This window comes from Heloderma suspectum, chromosome 6 (assembly GCF_057233095.1).
Source record: "Heloderma suspectum isolate Gila_16-S chromosome 6, 16-S_ref, whole genome shotgun sequence".
Lineage (NCBI taxonomy): Eukaryota > Metazoa > Chordata > Lepidosauria > Squamata > Helodermatidae > Heloderma > Heloderma suspectum.
This window is the reverse complement of record NC_139463.1, coordinates 59,571,931-59,591,932: the sequence shown is the minus strand read 5'-3', so window position 1 is coordinate 59,591,932 and position 20,002 is coordinate 59,571,931. Positions and strand designations below refer to the sequence as shown.

General features: G+C 48.2%; 1 protein-coding gene across 1 annotated transcript in view; it reads left to right on the top strand.

Moving 5' to 3' along the window:
* The first annotated feature begins 8,180 nt into the window (after positions 1–8,180).
* LOC146340958 (extracellular calcium-sensing receptor-like) overlaps positions 8,181–20,002 on the top strand; it is a 28,807-nt gene continuing 16,985 nt past the window's right edge. Inside the window, 3 exon segments of the mRNA XM_084807286.1 lie at positions 8,181–8,395; positions 8,991–9,069; positions 9,476–9,492. Coding sequence (XP_084663412.1) covers positions 8,181–8,395; positions 8,991–9,069; positions 9,476–9,492 — 311 coding nt within the window.

The following is a 20,002-nucleotide window of genomic DNA, read 5'->3' as shown; positions in this document are numbered from 1 at the left end:
ATTTCTGTATTGCTGTATATTTTTATACTGACTGGGAGGAATGGTGTTTTGTTTGTTAGTTTAAAGTTCTGGAAGGCTTTAATATTATTTATAGTGTTGGGGTTAGTCTGAATGACCTTTGGGGGTATTTTATTGCCCAAAGACTCTGAGCACAAAGAGATTCAAAATCCCTCCCAACTGTGTAAGTCTTGGTTCTAAGATTTCCTTAGGCAGAGGAGATGCCTGGAGGAAACCCCTCTTAATGACATGACAAGGGACAGATGATTGCCCACAGCCTTCTGTTGGTGTGTTTCAATGGGAGATGGGATGGGTCAAGACATTGTTGGTGGGCAGAGGTGATGCGACTCATCCTTTCTTTCCCCTCACTGGACTCTTCTGGAGGAGGGTGACTGTTCTCTTTCTCTCTCCCTGAGGAATATCCTGATTGCCTTTGGTGTGAGAATAGAAACCAGCGTAGCTCCTGTGTGTCTTGGACAGTCTGTGCCATGAGTGGATCTGAAAAGGAGGTAGAGGGATGACTTTGCTCTCTGCATTAAGTCCTGTTGGACTCAGGGGTTCCCCTGGACATTGGAAGGGGAACAGGGCCCCGTTGGAGTGCTCATGTTGTGGTTCATCACCTTATGCTCACCCTGTATTTAGGCAGAAATAACACATCAATCACAGAAGTCTCCTTGTATGGAAAATGAACCATGCCTAAGTGCTGGAACCCCTGAAATGTCTCACTGTTCAGAGTTGAGGGGTGCACATAAAAACCTGCGGCCCAATTTGTTACATGGATTAACCACTTTCTAGAATGTTTTATAAATAGACAAATAGTTAAAAGACCATTTAAGGCATTTGACTGAGTGGAATGTTTTCTTGTTTCTTTGTTGTTTATTTCATGTTATGGGTACTGCATCCCAATTTGTTAAAGCTGTATATTCAGCACTAGATATTGTAATGAACAAAGAACCAATGGGAAGACAGGATTGTCCCCTTTTACCATTATTAGTTTCCCTGGGCATCGGACCACCTGCTATTGCATTCCGCCTCTTACCCACATAGACGGTACCAAGATAAATACAAGTCAGATAAAAGCCACATTGTCTGGAGATGACGTCCTGACATATCTGACCCAGCCAGACTGCTCTTTATCAAAATGGTTTGAGGAGATTTGAAAATATAGCTCGATCTTATATTATCAAATGAACAGATCAACAACAGGACTTATCTCTATAAAGTGATAGGACCATGAAGAGAACCGAATTCTATTGAATCAGGGCCTTCAAACTGCCACCCAAGAATAGGGATGTTAGAGAATTCTGCCGCGGATCCCAGGGGGGCCGAATTCTAATGAATTCAGCCCCCCGGAATCCATGGCGGAACGGAGCCTTCCACCCCTCCACCCTGTGAAAGCCCTGCGAAACGAAGCCTACCTGGCTGTGGCTCTGGCTGCAGCTTTGGCTCTGGCAATGGCGGCGGCGGCGGCAGCGGCTCCGGCTGCTGCCTAGCTGCTGCGGACGCAAATGGCACCCTGAGTAGGGGACGCCATTTGCGTCCCTATGGTAGCCTGTGATAGGCTATGTAAATATTTTCATAGCCTATCACGGCTAAAGCAGGGATGCAGATGGTGGAGGGGGAGGAATGGTGGAGGGGGAGGAATGGAGTGGAGCCGACCGTCAGGATTCCGGCGGGGTGGAACGGATGGTGAGACATTTTTCTCTGTCTCTCAAAATACTAGAACCCGGGGTCATCCTGTGAAGCTGATTGGTAGGAGATTCAGGGTAGATAGAAGGAAGGACTTCTTCACACAGCACATAGTCAAACTATGGAATTCATGACCACAGGATGTAGTGATGACCGCCAAGATGGATGGCTTTAAAAGGGGGTTAGAGAACTTCCTGGAGGGAAGGCTGTCAATGGCTACCAGTCTGGAGGGCTATGTGCTACCTCTGGAACCAGAGGCAGTGAGCCTATGTACACCAGTGGCTGTGAACATGGGCGAGAGGGTGCATTGCACTCCTGTCCTGTTTGTGGGTTCCTGGTCGACAGCTGGATGGCCACTATGTGAATAGAATGCTGGACTAGATGGACCCTTGGTCTGATCCAGCATGGCTCTTCTTATTTTCTTCAGGTCTTATCCCACTACTTTGTTCTCCAAAATGTGGACAACAATTAATCCCTTTTCTTGAATAGACTGACTGGTTTCAAATAGGGATGTCAGAGAATTCCGCCACAGATCTCGGTGGGTCCGAATGCCAGTGCATTCGGCCCCCCCGAACTCCGTGGCAGAACAGCCTGCCCCCCCCGCCCCCCTGTGGATCCCCCCCAGGATGAGACTTACCTGTGGCAGATCTTCCGGGCAGCGGTAGCTGCGGTGGCGGCTTCAGCGGTGGCGGCGGCGGCAGCTGGTCTTCCGACCGGCTGCTGCCGCCACCATTTCCAGGCTTGTGTAAAAAAAAAAAAAAAAAGACATGATAGGCTACGTAAAGATTTACGTAGCCTATCATGGCTAGGTTTAAAAAAAAATGACATGATAGGCTACATAAATCTTTATGTAGCCTATAATGGTTGGGTGGGTTTAAAAAAAAAAAAACGCATACGTAAATGGCGGCGGCTATGGATGCCGCCATCTGCGTTCCTTCTTTTTACCATCTTAATCTACGTAAATATTTACGTAGACTATGACAGCAAAAATAAAGGGGAACACAAATAGCGTAGCGGGCGCTATTTGTGTCCCCTTTTGATTCGCCGTTTTAGTCTACGTAAATATTTGCATAGGCTAAAACGGTGAATGAAAAAGGGACGCAAATAGCGCCCACTATGCTATTTGCATTCCCTTTTATTTTTGCCATCATAGTCTACCTAAATATTTACGTAGATTAAGACGGCCAAAAACAAGGAATGCAAATGGCAGTGGCCATAGCCGCCGCCATTTGCATATGCAGTCCCCCCCCCTGAGCCCTCTGTGGACGGAAATCCGGCTGCAGACGGCTCTGGCCTGGCTGGGCCTGGCGAGCTGCTCTGCGGACCTCTCGTGGAGCACATTCGTCCGTTCGAGGATTCTGGGGAGAGGAACGGAGCGCCTCCCTCCCGGGGAGGATTCCGGGGGGAGGGACGGAACGCCTCCCCCTCCACCATCAACATAATCTGCGAATAGGTAAGTCACTTTCGTACATCCCTAGTTTCAAACACCTAGGGCTTTTGAGATGGATGTTACAGTCTTTTAAAACTTGGGTCCAGGTAATTACCAGGCACAAGGCCATTTCATTATTTGCTGGTGAGACCACTGAGATCAGAAATGGAGGCTCTCACATTATTGGGCACACCAGCCATCAGTCTCTTCTAAGGTGCTGGCTTTGTACTGAATGGAGATCCCCCATAAAAAAGACCCCCTCAGTGCTTCTAGAGCTTTCCTATATACCATCTCACGGGAAGCTAGATGCTCTCTCGCTGTGTCAGAGCATCCCCTCTGCAATAAACTCAGCATATGCCCTTATACTCAAGGCTGTATTAAATTGGGAATATGACTCCATAATTTAGATGTCTTATTTTATTGGGAATTCTGAGTATGTGTGTGATTGTTGCCTTCCCTATTGTTTCTCTCTCCCTTTTTTCTCTTTCCCCCCGCTAAATAAACTCCTTTTTATATTTGGACATGTGGCTGTGTTGTTTTAAAAGGGATTTCTCACGGAGCTCTTCCCCACATGGTTACATTTGTCTTTTAAAAGTTTTAGATGGGTTTTGGGAAGTTCACTCTTCCTGTGCGTTGGGAAGGAAACCCCAATGTACCTTTCTTTTTTCTCGTTTCCCAGGACTGGGCTGAAGCAAGAGTCCTTGACGATCAGGCTCAAAAGCAGATGGACAGACCAGGGTGTGTGAGGAAGTCTTTCCTGACTGGCAGCAGCCTGTCAGACTAGAACCTCCCGGCCAGCCTCCTGAGCCTTCCACCAAAGTTGGGAAGGAGGTCAAGGAGCCGCTTTCCTGCTCTGAAGAGCATCTGGCTTTCTCCCCTCCTCTTTCCCCGTGCACAGCTGAGACGAGAGACCCTCTGCCCAGGGGAGGGAGAATGCGCGGGGATGTTTGGTTGGTGAAAGCCTTCCTCTGTAGGGATGTTGCAGGTGCCCGACTGGGTCCGGGAATTCGTTGGGCTCCCCCCGTATTCGACCCCTGGACTAGGGATGGACGAAAGGGACTTACCTTGTCCCGCAGCTTGCTTCGCGGTGGGGGGGAGGCTCTTTGGTTCTCCCCCCGAAGTTCAGGCCGGGGGGGGAGGCACCCCCTCCCTCGCCGGCGAAATTCAGGCCGGGGAGGAGCGCCCCGTCTCCCCGGCCGCGAAAAAAAAGTACAGTAAAAAAAAAAACACCCGTGATAGGCTACGTGACGATTTACGTAGCCTATCACAGCTAGATTTCCAAAGTCAGCCGTGATAGGCTACATAAATCGTCACGTAGCCTATCACGGGTGTTTTTTTTTTTTTTACTGTACTTTTTTTTTTTTTGTAATGGTGGCGGCAGGAGCCGGTCGGGAGACCGGCCGCCGCCCCCTCCCCTGCCGAACCGCTGCCAAACCGCCGCCAGGACCCGCCACCGAGAGGGACATTGGCAGAAGGTAAGTCCGATCCCGGGGGGGGCGGGGGGCCGGTGGAGAATTTCCCCACCAATTTCGGGGGGCCGAATGCGTCGGCACTCAGCCTCCAGAAGATTCGTGGAGAAATTCTCCGCCATCCCTACCCTGGACTGTGCCTGCCGAGACACTGTCCTTGCTCGCCCCCACTCATGAATACTCCCCGTGATCCTTTCTGGTGAGCACCCGCCATTTTCCCACCTTTGATTTGTACATAAAAAAGGGAGTTAAAATGCGCATATTTAAATATGCGCAGTTTGGGCAGGGAAAGCTAAATAAACAAAATATTAGAGGTATAAGTAAATGTACCTAGGGCTGAAGACTTACAGCACAATCTAATGTCTACTCAGAAGTAAGTCATATCTTTCCTGGGGGCTGCAAGGAAACAGTTAAGCACAAATTAAGAGATGAGAATGAGACACCCCTCCTGCTCCTTTGCACACATGGCAGGGAGGGTGGAAGGCGCTCCTCTAATTCAAACCATGTCTTCTGAGTGGCCAACATCTCGGAGGGCAGGGAAGAAGGTGGGGCAGACATCTGCACAGGCTTGGCATGTATGTGCACACAGACATTGAATGGACCTGCACTGATGCCTGTGAAAACATCCATATGATGGGGAAGCCAGGCAGCCACTATCTCTTCTCCTGGCCCACCTTGCGGTGTCGTTGGGAAGCCAGAATAAGGGGGAAGTGGGGGGGGGGAGAAAACCAGTAGATGGGAAGCCTCCTGTGGAAGTACCATGAGGACCCAAGCAGAAGAATCTGGAAGGGGGGCTCCCTCCACTGTCAAGGTCACGGGAAGAGCTTCCAACTTCCCTCCTGCTGGGGAATCCAAAGAATCCACTGATCAGCCTTCTGTCCTGATTTTTCTGTGCAGCCATGAAAAGGGACAGAGCAGAGGGATTTGCTAGGAAAGATGCCTGTATACCGGGCCAGTCTAAATCCCGGAAAGGATCCGGAATCCAATGGACCTGTTTGTAGTGGGATGAACTGCCAGGTGTGAAGAGAGCTGACAGCTCTGTGCCTTCACCTGTGACAGGTTATTCTGCTCTAATTGCACCACCAAGAGCTCCCCCGTCTCTCCATTTTAAGCTGGAAAATCCTCCTCCTTGGGGCAGAAGAACATGAGGGGGGCCGGTCCCCTTTTTAAAAAATCCAAGCAAAACAGAGAAGGGGGGCTTCCAGATGAGGATTTCCTTGTGCCCTCATCCTGCCTCAGTCCCTGAATTTTTACAGCGGGTCCAGACATCATTGTCTTTATCTTGCAAGCCCCCAGTATTTTCCCACTACTCCTTCCGAGGGAGATGCATTCAGGAGAAGTGGAAGATCAGCGCTAGGCCTTTGGTGTCTCAGCGCTGAGGCCTCCTCTGCAGGTGAATGAGCGCGTTTCACTGGCCTACCATAATCCCCCTCAGAGTCTCTCTCTGAACGGTTTCTCCTCAGACAGGAGACTGGCTCTCCCCTCTGGTCTCTCCTTCCCCCTGCCCCTGAGGGGGCCCATCTCAGAGTCTGTCACCAATGTACTCTATGTATGTATGCTTTGCTCGACAAAGTCCCCTGATGGTTCTTTATTGGCTATTTTTCCCATAGCCGAAGGGAGTTAAAAGGAAAATGGAGCTCCAAATTGCCTACATGCTGTTTCTTGTGGACCAGTAACTTGAAGAGGGAGCTGAAGTAGGCACAAGAAAACTGTACTACTGAAGTTGACAATCTTTTAACTGGGAGGGAAAAGATCAATCCCGACAGCAATATGTTATCTGAATGATCATATATAAACTGTCAAAAGAACCTAGCAGATGGACTGTTCAGCTAACCCAGAAACTTCCATCCGGCCTGCAAGAGAAACAAACATGCATTTAAGCTTAGACACACAGCTCACATACTATGGTTGCTCCAAGCATCACTGAGCATGACTCTGCCACACCAATCTGCTCCCTTTCCCCAGTCACCTATCTGGGCACTTGGCACAAGATCGGACTCCATCTTGGATTCAGCTCCTCAGCTCCACATAGGCCCAAGGCCGGAAGTTGACAACTCAAGTCCCATCTCAGAGCCCTTCTGCCCCACAGAGAAGCAATTGAAACTCCCCCCCTCCACTGTGCAAAGGGAGCTCAGTGCTGTGGGGCTGTGACTATTTTGCCACTCTGGAATTGTGGTAAGGCCAGTAATTTCTAATGAACCCCCATGGATTTCCGCCCACCCAATCAAGAACAAAGCCAACCAGGAGAAAACATGCTTCATATAAAGATGTCCTGGGCCCTTCCATGTGGGGTGGGGCTAGGGATGTACGAAAGTCACTTACCTTTCTGCAGATTATGTTGATGGTGGGGGGGGAGGCGTTCCATCCCTGCCCTCGGAATCCTCGAGGGGGGGGAGGCAATCTGTTCCTACCCCCCCGTAATCCTCCACAGCCGGCTGAGCTCCGCCCAGGCCAGAGCCATCCGGATTTCCGGCCGCGGAGGGCTCTGGGTAAAAAGAAAGAAAGAAAGAAACTGCGTACACAAATGCGTAAATTGCGTAAATATTTATGTAGACTATGACGGCGAAAATAAAGGGGAACGCAAATAGCATAGCGGGCACTTTTTGCGTCCCTTTTTGATTCACCGTTTTAGGTATTTGCGTTCCCCTTATTTTGTTTTAAATATTTACGTAGACTAAGACAGCCAAAAATAAGGAATGCAAATGGTGGCAGCCGTAGCCTCCCCCATTTGCATATGCGGGGTTTTTTTTTTAAAAAAAAAAAAAACCCACCCAGCCATGATTTACGTAGCCTATCATGTCTTCTTTTCTTTTTTTAACAAGACTGGTAATGGCGGCAGCGGCAGCCGGTCGGAAGACCAGCCGCCGCCGCTGCCCAGAAGATCTGCCCCAGTTAAGTCTCATCCCGGGGGGGATCTGCGGGGGGACGGGTGTGTGGCAGGCCGTTCCGCCACGGAGTTCAGGGGGCCGAATGCACCGGCATTTGGCCTCACCGAGATCCGTGGCGGAATTCTCTGACATCCCTAATTGGAACTGGATTGGGCTGGTGAGGAGAGTGGCGAAAATTTCATCCAGACACTTACACCAATGCTCAGGCAGAAGGACATCTGTGTGGCCTTCATTGACATGTCTGAGCCAACAAACTCTCTCTTTATACAACAAGCACTATCTGGATCTATCCCTAGTGCTTAGTTTGAACCTCAAGTGATTATTGTATTTGCGGACACTGATGTTTTACACATATTAATAGTCTTCTTCGCTATTCATGAAGAAAAGATCAAGACCCCATTTAGGAAGGTTTGGATCCTGACAGCCCTTTCGGAAACTTCTGCTGAAGGACAAAATTTAAATAAGGCCAAAGGCTGCCATGGTGCTTTGCACTTCAGAGTCCACAGAAGGGCTGTGCCAGAATTTACACATTTTATCTGGGCCTTAAATCCACACCGACCACAAGGAGATGTCTTTCTCCAAAAATGGTGGGAATTCTCATTTGACTGTCAGTTTCTGAAATCAGGAGAAATCTCTCCGAGGGGATGGAGGAACTGCACTGCGGAGGAGAAGGTATGGGACCTGCCGAGCCATATGCTTGAAATGACCATGTCCAGATACAGCTACAGTGTCTACAATGCTGTGTATTCCATGGCACACACGTTATATGCCGTGTTCTCATCTGGATCCAAGCATGTATTGAGAGGGGGAGGCAAGAGGCTGCTGAATATTCAGTCATGGCACGTAACGTCCTCGTCGAGAGTTGGCAATCTTATAAAAGGTTCTTTGGTGGTTTCCCGGTGCTCTGATCCTGGAAGCAAAGGGTGAGCCTAGGAGAAGGGCTGTTGGTCCAATCTAAAGGTCCCAATAGAGACATTCCCCATAGATATTCTTCCATGCCCATCATTTCCCTTAAAGTGCACTAGGAATGAGTAAAAGGCAGTGGAGAACAATGGTGATTCTGTGATAATCATGTAGTGAAAACTGTGGCTACTGAGAGGAAGAATCAAGCAAGCTCTCACCCCAAATACATAGTATTCTTCTCCCCACTCCCCCTAGTATTCTTCTCCCCACTCCGCATCTCCAGAAACAAACAACAGGCAGCTTCTCCCCCCTCCCTGCCCCACATTCATTCTTGCCAGGCAGCATGAGGACAACTCAGGTGTTGTTCGCCTTGATGGCACCACCCTAATTCCTCTGGCAAACACTTGATGGCAATCACAGAATGTCTGAAGACACCAGACCTCCCTGACAATAACCCTGTTTATAATTCTCTCTTCCATTTCAGATTCTTGCCTCTTTGAGGAACGTCCGGTTTAACAACAGTGCTGGAGATGAAGTCTCTTTCTTTAAAAAGGGAGAGAGATACGATATTGTGAACTGGGTTTTCTTCCCAAATAAATCTTTTGCTCACACCAGAGTTGGACAGGTGGATCCAGAAGCTCCGCCTGACCAGGACTTCACCATTCACTCTGATGCAATCGTGTGGGCTACGGAAGTGGGTTTGAAGTGAAACTCATGGGGGCAGTAAAGAATGTTGCAGTTCTATGACTTGAGACCAGAAGGTGTCTTTCTAGATGAGACCAAAGGCCTATTGAGCCCAGGGAGGGGCCCTTGTCCAGTGAGGAAGAACCATCTTTGCATGCAGAAGCCCCAGGTTGAGTCCTTGGCATCTCCAGGTATGGCTGGAAAATGTCCTGGATAAAGCTTGGAGAGCCACTTCCACTCAGTGCAGACAATAGTGGGCGAGGTAGAGAAAGGGTCTGATGCAGGAGGAGGCAGCTTCATTTTTTTGTGTCTGTATGAGCATATATATCTACATCAGCTTCCATTAGGATGATTCTAAGCAAACTGCAGAAAAGATTCAGCCTTTCTAAATTGGTGATTTCTCTCTTCCCTTTCAGGTGCCTCCCTCTGCAAGGTGTGTGGAACGATGCTCTCCAGGGCACCAGAGAAAAGTTCCAGAGGGGATGCCGGTTTGCTGCTACAGATGAGTTCGTTGCCCCAAAGGGACGATTTCTAACTGGACAGGTAGCTTGTCATTCAGAGCTCTGTCAAACTGCAGAGCAAACTGGGGTTAGCATGGGAAGATCATGGGCAAGGAGAGGAGATGACCATTTAACCTATGCTTATTTTCTCCATAAGAACAATTGGGGGTTCCATAACGGTGGTTTACTGTTTTGCACACTATTCACAATTTCCTGAAGAAACCTTCTATTTAAATAATAAAGAATTAGATAGCTGCATTGGCTCATCTTTCCATGCACAGTGTTTTAAACACCATGTTTACAATCTCGGTTGTTTGGGCATTAGACATGAAGCTGATCGGTGATCAGTTGTTGTAGTGACTGGAGCATGATACTCCAATGTCAAGGAAACTGCTGTTTAATCTATATTGATTTCTGTCACCTATTTCCCAGCCTCTGTAACAACACATCTCCTCTGAAGAAAGTGCATCATCTGAAGCAAATGACAGAGAGTTATTTATTTATTTATTTGCCCATTTTTAAGGCACTGCAGGTGACAAGATGTGGTGATGTTCTTACCCTTATCAGTTTTTATTTTCTAGGTACAGACTTGAGCTTTTTCTTCTTGCAGAATATTCAACATGGATCTGCTAGCTTGGGCTATCCTACACAGGTGAAAAGGAGCATTTTGTACTTTTCCTGACTCTGGTCTTATGGAATATGTTGTTGAAATGTAAAGAGAAAATACTAAAAGGGACGTTGCATGCTTATATGTACAGTAAGCTAGGGAAGTGATATCTCCGTCTCCTTCTTTGTCAGCTGCACTGTCTGCACATAAAAAGTCTATGCCATGTTTGAGATACTTTTGCTCAGATCACTGTGACCCATGCCCAGAAGATCAACATCCAAACAGCAACCAAGACCACTGTTTCCCCAAGAAGACCCACTTCCTTTCCTATCAGGAGACACTGGGGTTCATGTCACAGTGGTTCTGGCCTTCATGGCCACCAAGCCAGAAAACATGGCCAGAAAACTCTTGGGGAGACAACTAACAAACTCCATTGTCCTGACCTGTCCCCTCACCCAAGCTATTATCTGTGCTTTCTGGCTGGTGACCTCTCCCCCATTCTCAGTCTTGGACTTCCATTCCCTGGCTGGAGAAATCATCGTCGAATGTAATGAAGGCTCAGTCACTATGATTTACACTGTCTTGGGTTACATGGGTTTCCTGGCTGTCGTCAGCTTCATGGTGGCTTTCCTAGCCAGAAAACTGGTTGACACCTTCAACGAAGCCAAGTTTATCACCTTCAGCATGCTTATTTATTTATTTATTTATTTATTCCATTTCTATACTGCTCAATAGCCAAAGCTCTCTGGGCGGTTCACAAAAATTAAAACCAAACAACACAAAATAAAACAATTTAAAATATATAGAACATTAAAACCACAATATAACAATACAACCACAATAAAACCTAGCAGCAGTGCAGGAGTTTAAAATACAGATTTTCAAAACAGCAAAGCTAAAAATTTAGAAAGCTAAAATGCTAAAATGCCTGGGAAAATAAAAAAGTCTTCACCTGGCGCCGAAAGGAATACAATGTAGGTGCCAGGCGAACCTCACTAGGGAGCTCATTCCAGAGCCAGGGTGCCACAGCAGAAAAGGCCCTTCTCCTAGTAGCCACCCACCTAGGGATGGCAGAGAATTCCGCCACGGATCTCGGGGAGGCTGAATGCCTGGCCCCAAGCCATTAAGGGCTTTAAATGTTAACACCAGCACTTTGAATCGGGCCCTGAAATGGACTGGCAGCCAGTGCAGCTGGAAAAGTACTGGCGTAATATGAGCTCGCAGGCCAGTCCCTGTTAACAAGCTTGCTGTCCTATTTTGGACCAGCTGAAGTTTCCGGACCATTTTCAAAGGCAGCCCCACGTATAATGCATTGCAGTAATCCAGATGAGAAGTTATCAGAGCATGGATGACTGTAGCTAGGCTATCTCTGTCCAGATAAGGGTGTAGTTGGTATACCAGCCTAAGCTGATAAAAAGTGCTCCGTGCCACTGAGTTCACCTGTGCCTCAAGTGACAGTTCTGGATCCAAGAGCACCCCCAAACTACGAACCTGATCCTTTAGGGGGAGTACAACCCCCTCCAGAACAGGTTGAATATCACCTAGCCGGGCAGACGAACCACCCACTAACAGTACCTCCGTCTTGTCTGGATTGAGTTTCAGTTTATTGGCCCTCATCCAGTCCATTACCGTGCCCAGACACTGATTCAGAACAGCCACTGTCTCACCTGGGTTTGATGAGAAAGAGAGGTAGAGCTAGGGATGGCGGAGAATTTCTCCACGAATCTCCGGGAGGCCGAATGCCAACGCATTTGGCCCCCCAAAATTGGTGGTGAAATTCTCCGCCGGCCCCCCGCCCCTCCCCGAGATGGGACTTACCTCATGCGAATGTCCCTCTCGGCGGCGGGTCCCGGCGGCGGTTCGGCGGCGGTTCGGCGGGTGCGGAGGCCGGTCTTCTGACCGGCTGCTGCCGCCGCCATTGAAAAATAAAAAAGGAAAGTAAAACACACACACACACACACACCCGTGATAGGCTACGTAACGATTTACGTAGCCTATTACGGCTAGATTTCCAAAGTCAGTCATGATAGGCTACGTAAATCGTCACGTAGCCTATCACGGGTGACTTTGAAAAAAAAAAGCGCGTACGCAAATGGCGGCACCCATGGAGCGCCGCCATTTGCGTTCCTTAGTTTGGCATGTCTAGTCTACGTAAATCTTTACGTAGACTGGATGTGCCAAACTAAGGAACGCAAATGGCGGCGCCCCACGGGCGCCGCCATTTGCGTACATGCTTTTTTTTTCAAAGTCACCCGTGATAGGCTACGTGATGATTTATGTAGCCTATCATGGCTGACTTTGGAAATCTAGCCGTGATAGGCTACGTAAATCGTCACGTAGCCTATCACAGGTTTTTGTTTGTTTGTTTTCACTTTTTCTTTCGCCGCCGGGGAGACGGGGCGCTTCTCCCCAGCCTGTATTCGGCTGGGCGAGGCGGGGCGCCTCCCCCCCACGGCCTGAATTTTGGCCGGGCGAGTCGGGGTGCCTTCCCCCCCTGCCATGAACTTCGGGGGGAGAACCGAAGCACCTCCCCCCCACCGCGAAGCAAGCTGCGGGACCAGGTAAGTCCCTTTCATACATCACTAGGTAGAGTTGGGTGTCATCCACATATTTATGGCACCTCAGCCCACACTTCCGGATAACCTCCCCCAGCGGTTTCATGTAGATGTTAAACAGCATGGGGGATAAAATAGAGCCCTGTGGAACCCCATGGCACAATTGCCATGGCACAGAGCAATAATCCCCCAGCACCACCTTCTGGAATCGGCCATCCAAGTAGGAGCGGAACCACTGTAGTGCAGTCCCTCCAACTCCCAACCCAGACAACCTATCCAGAAGGATACCATGGTCGATGGTATCAAAAGCCGCTGAGAGGTCCAGGAGAATCAAAAGGGTTGCACTCTGCCTGTCCCTCTCCGGGCAGAGGTCATCCCACAGGGCGACCAAGGCAGTTTCCATTCCAAAACCAGGCCTGAAGCCCGACTGAAATGGATCTAGATAATCCGTTTCATTCCACAGTGCCTGGAGCTATCCTACAACCACCTTCTCAAGCACCTTGCCCAGGAAGGGGATGTTGGCCACTGACCTAGAATTGTTAACATCCTCTGGGTCCAGGTTAGGCTTTTTCAGGAGTGGTCTAATTAACGCCTCTTTTAAAGCGGCGGGCACCACTCCCTCTCTCAAGGAGGAATTTACAACCTCCTGGACCCAGCCAGACATCCCCTCCTTGTTTGATTTAATAGGCCATGAAGGGCAAGGGTCAAGCACACAAGTGGTCGATCGGACTTGGCCAAGCACCTTGTCCACATCCTCAGGCCTCAGTAACTGAAACTCATCCAATAAAACTGGACCAGACAGTGCTCTGAACGCCTCTACCAATGGAACTGCATTAATGGTGGTGTCCAATTCATGACGAATCTGAGCGACTTTATCTTCAAAGTGCCATGCAAATTCATCACAGCGTGCCACTGAGGGTTCCACCATCTCTCTCCCTGGCCCAGAATGTAACAGGCCATGAACCACTCGGAAAATCTCCGCTGGACAACACTGAGAAGATGCAATGCTGGTAGAAAAGAACTGTCCCTTTGCCACCCTCACCACACAGAGTAGGCTTGATAGTGGGCTCTTACCTGTGTTCGGTCAGACTCAGCATGAGTTTTCCTCCCCCTGCATTCTAGCCATCTCCCCTCTTGCTTCATTGCCCTCAGCTCAGGTGTATACCAAGGAGCTGGCCGGGCTCTGCTCAGAGGGAGAGGGCGCTTGGGCGCGATTGTTTCAACCGCCCAAGTCATCTCTGCATTCCACAGAGCGACCTGGGCTTCAACAGGAGCACCAGCCATACCAGCAGGAAAATCTCCCAGAGCCCTCTGGAATCCATCAGAATACATTAATCTCCGGGGGCGGACCATTTTAATAGGTCCCCCACCCTTGCAGAGGGGGAAGGCTGCCAGGAGTCTAAATCTCAGCAGGAAGTGATCTGACCATGACAAAGGGACAGATGTTAATTCCTCCACTTTCAGATCACCATCCTCCTGCCCAGTGGAGAAAACCAGATCAAGTGTGTGTCCTTTTATATGTGTTGGGCCGATGACATGTTGGGACAGCCCCATGGTTGTCATGGCGGCCAGGAAGTCCTGAGCCACCCCGGATACAGCGGCCTCGGCATGGAAGCTGAGATCCCCCAGGACCATAATCCTAGGGGTCCTCAACACCAAGTCCGAGACCACCTCCGTCAGCTCAGGCAGGGAGTCTGATGGGCAGCAGGGTGGGCGGTGCACCAACAAAATCCCTAGTCCATCCCAGGCACCCAACAAAAGGTAGAAACACTCAAGATCTGCACTTGAATGGGCAGGAACCCTGGAGAGGGAGATTGAATTCCTATAGACCATGGCAACCCCCCCTCCCCGACCATCAAGTCGGTGTTGGTGCTGCACCGAGTACCCAGGAGGGCACAGCTGGGAGAGTGACCCAATAGTCCTCCCAGGTACATATTAAAATGTTAGGGTATAAAATGTTCAACAGTATAAAAGAATATAAAAGATAAAAGAGATAAGAGATAAAAGAGAACAGCAGCTGAGAAGGAGCAGATAAAGTCCACGTTTGCCCCTTTCTCCCTCGTCTTTAAAGCTGCTGCCCTCTGCTGCTGCTATTTGCTGCTGGTATCTGTGGCTGCTGGTGTCACTGGAGAGGCAGGTGGGTGGGTCTTCAGGTCCTGTTCCGTGCAACTCCAAGTGCGACTCCAAGTGCGATGCTAAGTGTGCACTTAGCGTCGCACTTGGCACGACACCAAGGTGCATGCCGAGTCGCTGCCTCTGGCAGCCCCGCCTTAAGTACCTGTTGGCAGGGCAGAAGCAGGCTCAGGATCCACCTGGTGCAGCTGCTGGCTGGTCCTCCTTCCCCCAGGCTCCTTCCCGAGCAGCCTCTGGCAGCCCCGCCTTAAGTACCTGTTGACGGGGGCAGAAGCAGGCTCAGGATTCACCTGGTGCAGCTGCTGGCTGGTCCTCCTTTCCCCAGGCTCCTTCCTGCTGGGGTTTTACAGTGTTTGGGTCTCCTTTGTGCCCACCTACCTGAACACCAAGGGGAAGTCCATGGTGGCTGTGGAGGTCTTCTCCATCTTGGCCTCTGAGGCTGGTCTGCTGGGTTGCATCTTCCTCCCCAAATGCTACATTATAGTGCTGAGGCCCAGTCTCAGTTCTAAAGATCATCTATTAAGGAGAAGGCCTTAAGGTGTCTATCACTTAGAAACATGCCCTGCTACTCTAGTTTCCTGTCAAGTACACGTATAAGAAGGCCAATAACATTGTTAAATGTGCCGAGTTATTCCTGGAACAATGGGGTCCTTTCCACACTGGGCTTCTGCTCTTTCCCAATCAACTGGAAATGGACTCAAATGTTGTCTGTATGGCATTATATTCCCCATAGACATCCTTCAGTCATATAATTATTAAATAATTATACATTATTAATAAATTAGTGTTATATACCATTAATTGTAGGTACAACAGAGAGTTGAAGTATGGTTCAGGGTTAGGCTCGCTTCGGAGATACTCTAAATTGTATGGATCTCACTTCCCCTCACTATAAGGAGAACATTCTTCTCTCCTCCATGCCATTCTCAGGTCTCCTCACTGGATTGGTCTTGGGAAGGGTAGGTTATATTTTATTTTATTGGCCACTGTTGAGGCATCTGGAACTTGAGTTCCTTCCAAGAGGAAACATGGCAGGATATAAAAGTAATACTAAATAAAAATGAATAAATAAATTGTGTTCACGTTTCAGTACTTATCCAAACCTGTTTCCTTCCAGAATGCTCATACTTCTCTCTTATTTCTCAGGAGCCCCGTTGTGGCTTGGTTTTTGTGGGCACTTGCCACATGAGCTCACAGTTAGAAGGAGTGATACTAGCAACAAGAACACATCATGGTCAATCATGAAGAATGTCAGCAACACACATATTTTCAGAGTTTGAATATAAAATCTATGAATATGCTGTTGTGGAAAAATGGAAAGTTAGGGTGAGACAACAATGTAAAAGATTCCTTCCAAACAAGGGACCTTTTCTTAAATATTAGAAAAATAACAATGCACTTCTTTGTTATAGGGAGCACGGTCGTGTCTCCTGTTAGGTAACGCATCAGTAAAATCAGGGTCCCATAAGGTTAAATGGAAATCAGGCAGGTGGGTTTCTCTAAGCTTTATAAAATCGAAAAGATTTCACCATCCTTCCTAAAATGTGCAGGTGCCAGAAATAAATGTTTCTTTTACATCACCTGAAAGTTTCAGGGAGATTGGTTAAATATTGAGGGAGAAAGGGCAGTTAACAGAAAAAAGAAGGAAAAACTTGGTCATGCAAAAGTATTAGTCAAAGCATGTGTTGGCTCCCTTTTGCGCCCATCATTTGTGAACAAAACTATAGGCTCCTTATTTTAAAGACTGATGTTTTCAGGCAGTATTCAAACACCCATATTTTGGACAACAATTTACTGCCTCAGGCTCTAGCTGCCAAATTGGAGCTGAACTTAACCCAGCAGCCTCCGGTCAGTGACAGTGGTGGAGGAGGGGAGACCAGCCTGCGTTCGGTTCATTGTGTGAGAGAGAGCTGGTTAGAAAACAAGATGGTGCTCTGAGTAGCAGCATTCTTTTTGGGCGCCGCCATTTGTTTTAATGCTTCAATGAATTTCGACATTTTTATCGCCTCACCTGACAGTTCAGTCGACAGTTTCATCACCTCACTTGACTCTCAAATTATGGAGTTTGTATGGGAAAAGTTACACTTGGTTACTTAGAGGTCCCCCACCATGCTTATAGGTTGGATCCAGCACTGCAGCTTGGATGATCTCTCAACCATTTGGAAAAGAAAAGTGCTCTTGTGTTTCCTCACAACAGCACTGAGAAGAGACGAGAACCTCATATGAATGAATGGATGATGTTATTGACTAAGTCTTCTGACCATTTCAAGGGAACCTATAATAGTATTGTCATAGTATCAACACAGCAGTGCATGTGATTTTTATTTTTGCAAAGAGAAGCTGATACCCCCCTGCAGAGAATGGGACTGACTAAGCCTGACTCGGGGTCAATGAGAGGTGCTCAAAGGCTTTACGTTGGATATTGGACTCTCAATTTTTATCGTTGTGGGAAAGGAATCTCCTAGTGGTGTTGGAGGGGGGCTGGGAGAAACAATTTTATTCTGAGTTTTTAGATATTGATTTAATACTGATTTTTAGTTTTTCTTGTGTTTTCAATTTTTACTCATTATTGATATTGATAATTGTCTTAACAATTTAAAAACATTGTTTTCCAATTAGTTGTATCATTTTACAATTCCAGTTTGACAGATAACTTGTCTTATATTTAAATGAGAAAATCTAAACGAATCAGTCGTCCTGGAGATCATGATCTCTTGCCCACCTCCAAACAGAGTAAGATTGTGAGTTCTTTTTCACCACTGGAGAATCAGCTTCGAACGTTAGTTGTTCATCAAGATCTGCCTTCTACTAGGCACTCTCCAAGCCCTTCAGTTGACATTCAAGACCAGGAGACCTTTCAGTCCTCCAAGGAGCTAGTTAATTTGAAACTGTCAACTGGTTTTGCCCCCCAAACCCCCCTCAAGCCTCTGCTTTGCTGCTACCAAAGCAACCAAGCCCTGAAGACTGGCTGGCCTTTAGATATTTAAACTTAAATGAATTTTGTTCCCCTGAAACAACTGCTATCCACCTACGTAGCACAGCATTAATGAAGGCTGAAGTGGATTTAGTCGCTCAGGATCAGGTAGAGAACCCCTTGTCAGTAGCTCCTCACACTAGGCAGATACAGGCACAAATTAACATACTGGCCCCCAAAGAGAATCTATATTTAAAAAGAAAGATCCATTGTATGGGTTCAAATGGGGCACTTGCCTTCTCTAGTAATAGATGAGAGTTGATGTCTCCAATATAAGGCTGTGCTGTAAATCTGTGTTTTTTTATAGGATGGTGATGCATTGTGAATTGGCAAATTAATCCTTTTATGAGGAGTTTTCTCTCAGGGATTGTGAAGGATTGCTGGTTTCACCCCAGCAACCCAGCAAGGTAGACCAGGCCAAACATAGCCACCAGATTCCCCTGAATTAACCCAGGAGCTCCCTTCCTGGCCAATAGGCACTGTATTCAGCACTGAAGTTATTCAGGACACACCATACCAACTGGAAGTTGGGTGAAAGTGTTTCTGAGGGAAGGAACAAAGAGGAAGGAAGAGGGAGAGGTGGTCGGTTGTCCAAGAAATTATAAGCAAGGTACAAAACTCTAAGCAAAACCAGAAACACCAAACACAAAGGTACGCATCTCAAGAGCAAAACATTAAAGCTAGCTGGACCATCCTACACATACGAAAGTATGGGCCTGCCAGGATCGCCATCGACCAGCACCATACCCTAGTACTGTCAGGGCCAAGAAGAGATGCCACCCCTTCTCTAGCCCCCTTTTATTGCCCAGCCCTAGCAACCCAAGGCATGTTCGAGGCACCCAGTCCAAACCCAGGACCGGGACACCCCACTCCACCCTCCAAAGACATTGCATCTTCCCACCAGGCATGGCTGTTATCATTTTCCCAACTAGCCTGGCAAATCCTGGCCTTGAGCTGCAGGCTGAGAGACAGCTGACAAACCAACTGCCAGGGGGCTGCTGCATGTGTGACCACCCCAGCAGCCCTCCTGGCTCCTACTCTATTAACCCATTCTTGACAGGGATCATTGCTAGTAGAATTTATAGAGTTAATAAATCACACAAAAAATCATGTGGGGCAAAAAATTACTGTCTTCTTTCACAAAAAGGAATGGAACGTAAAGCCCTTGAAGTAGGTAAGTTTTTGACATCACTCCTTTGACTTCAACAAAAATACTATGTATTTGGGGATAGAAGCTCTAAATTGCTAGCCCATGAGCTGAAACCCCGCAACCTAAAAAATGTTATTTGCTCAATTAAAGACAATCAAAATTCATTGGTTTGTGGGACTATACAGATCAGTAATGAATTTGTGCAAACCCAGATCCTGATGTCACTAAGGGTGCAATCCTACGGCCACTAGTCAGTGGCTAGGTGGCCAGGGATAGGTCGGCTCCCAGGAACTGACCTCTGAGCCCGACCTCCACCCCCTCCCACACTTCCCCGTAGGCAGCGCGGAGGAGCCCTGCACTCTGCACATGGAAGAGGAGCACAGAGCAGCAAAATCAGGGTGTTCCAGGGGGCGTACCAGGGCGGGGAAATCAGAAATGCTGGTACGACACATCATACGTGTCATCTGGCTGCCACTTCCCCCTTTCCAAGGTCCCATGGCTAGAGAGCCAAAATCGGCTGACTAGCTGCAAATGCAGGACAGGAGAAGCAAGAGGGAATGATCCCCCCATGCTTCTCCTGCCCTGCATTGCATTGAGGGAACCAGATTGGGGAGGATGTGTCCACACTGACTGGCAATGACTCTTCGGAAATTTAGACAAGAGCCGTTCCCAACCCTAGCTGGAGATCCCGGGGATCAAACTTGGGACCTTCTGAATGAAGACTGTGTGCTCTAGCCCTGAACTCCGGCCCTTCTCTGCCTGCCTCTCCTGCTAGCTCAGCTTCTCCAACCTCCCCTCCTCCATGACTGGATGCAGACTTGAAAGACTGGTTGAAAAATCAATGGCTCAGGCTTAGCCTGCATTTCATCCACAGCTTTGGAACCAGAATGAAACTTCCAGACCCTTCACCAGGGGAACCCGGGAACCCCTCAGGGTGTCATGAGGAATCCTTATTTATTTTACTATTCCTTTCTTCTTTCTAAAGGAGCTAACAGGCTCTTCTGCTGTTGCCCTTTGTTAGAAA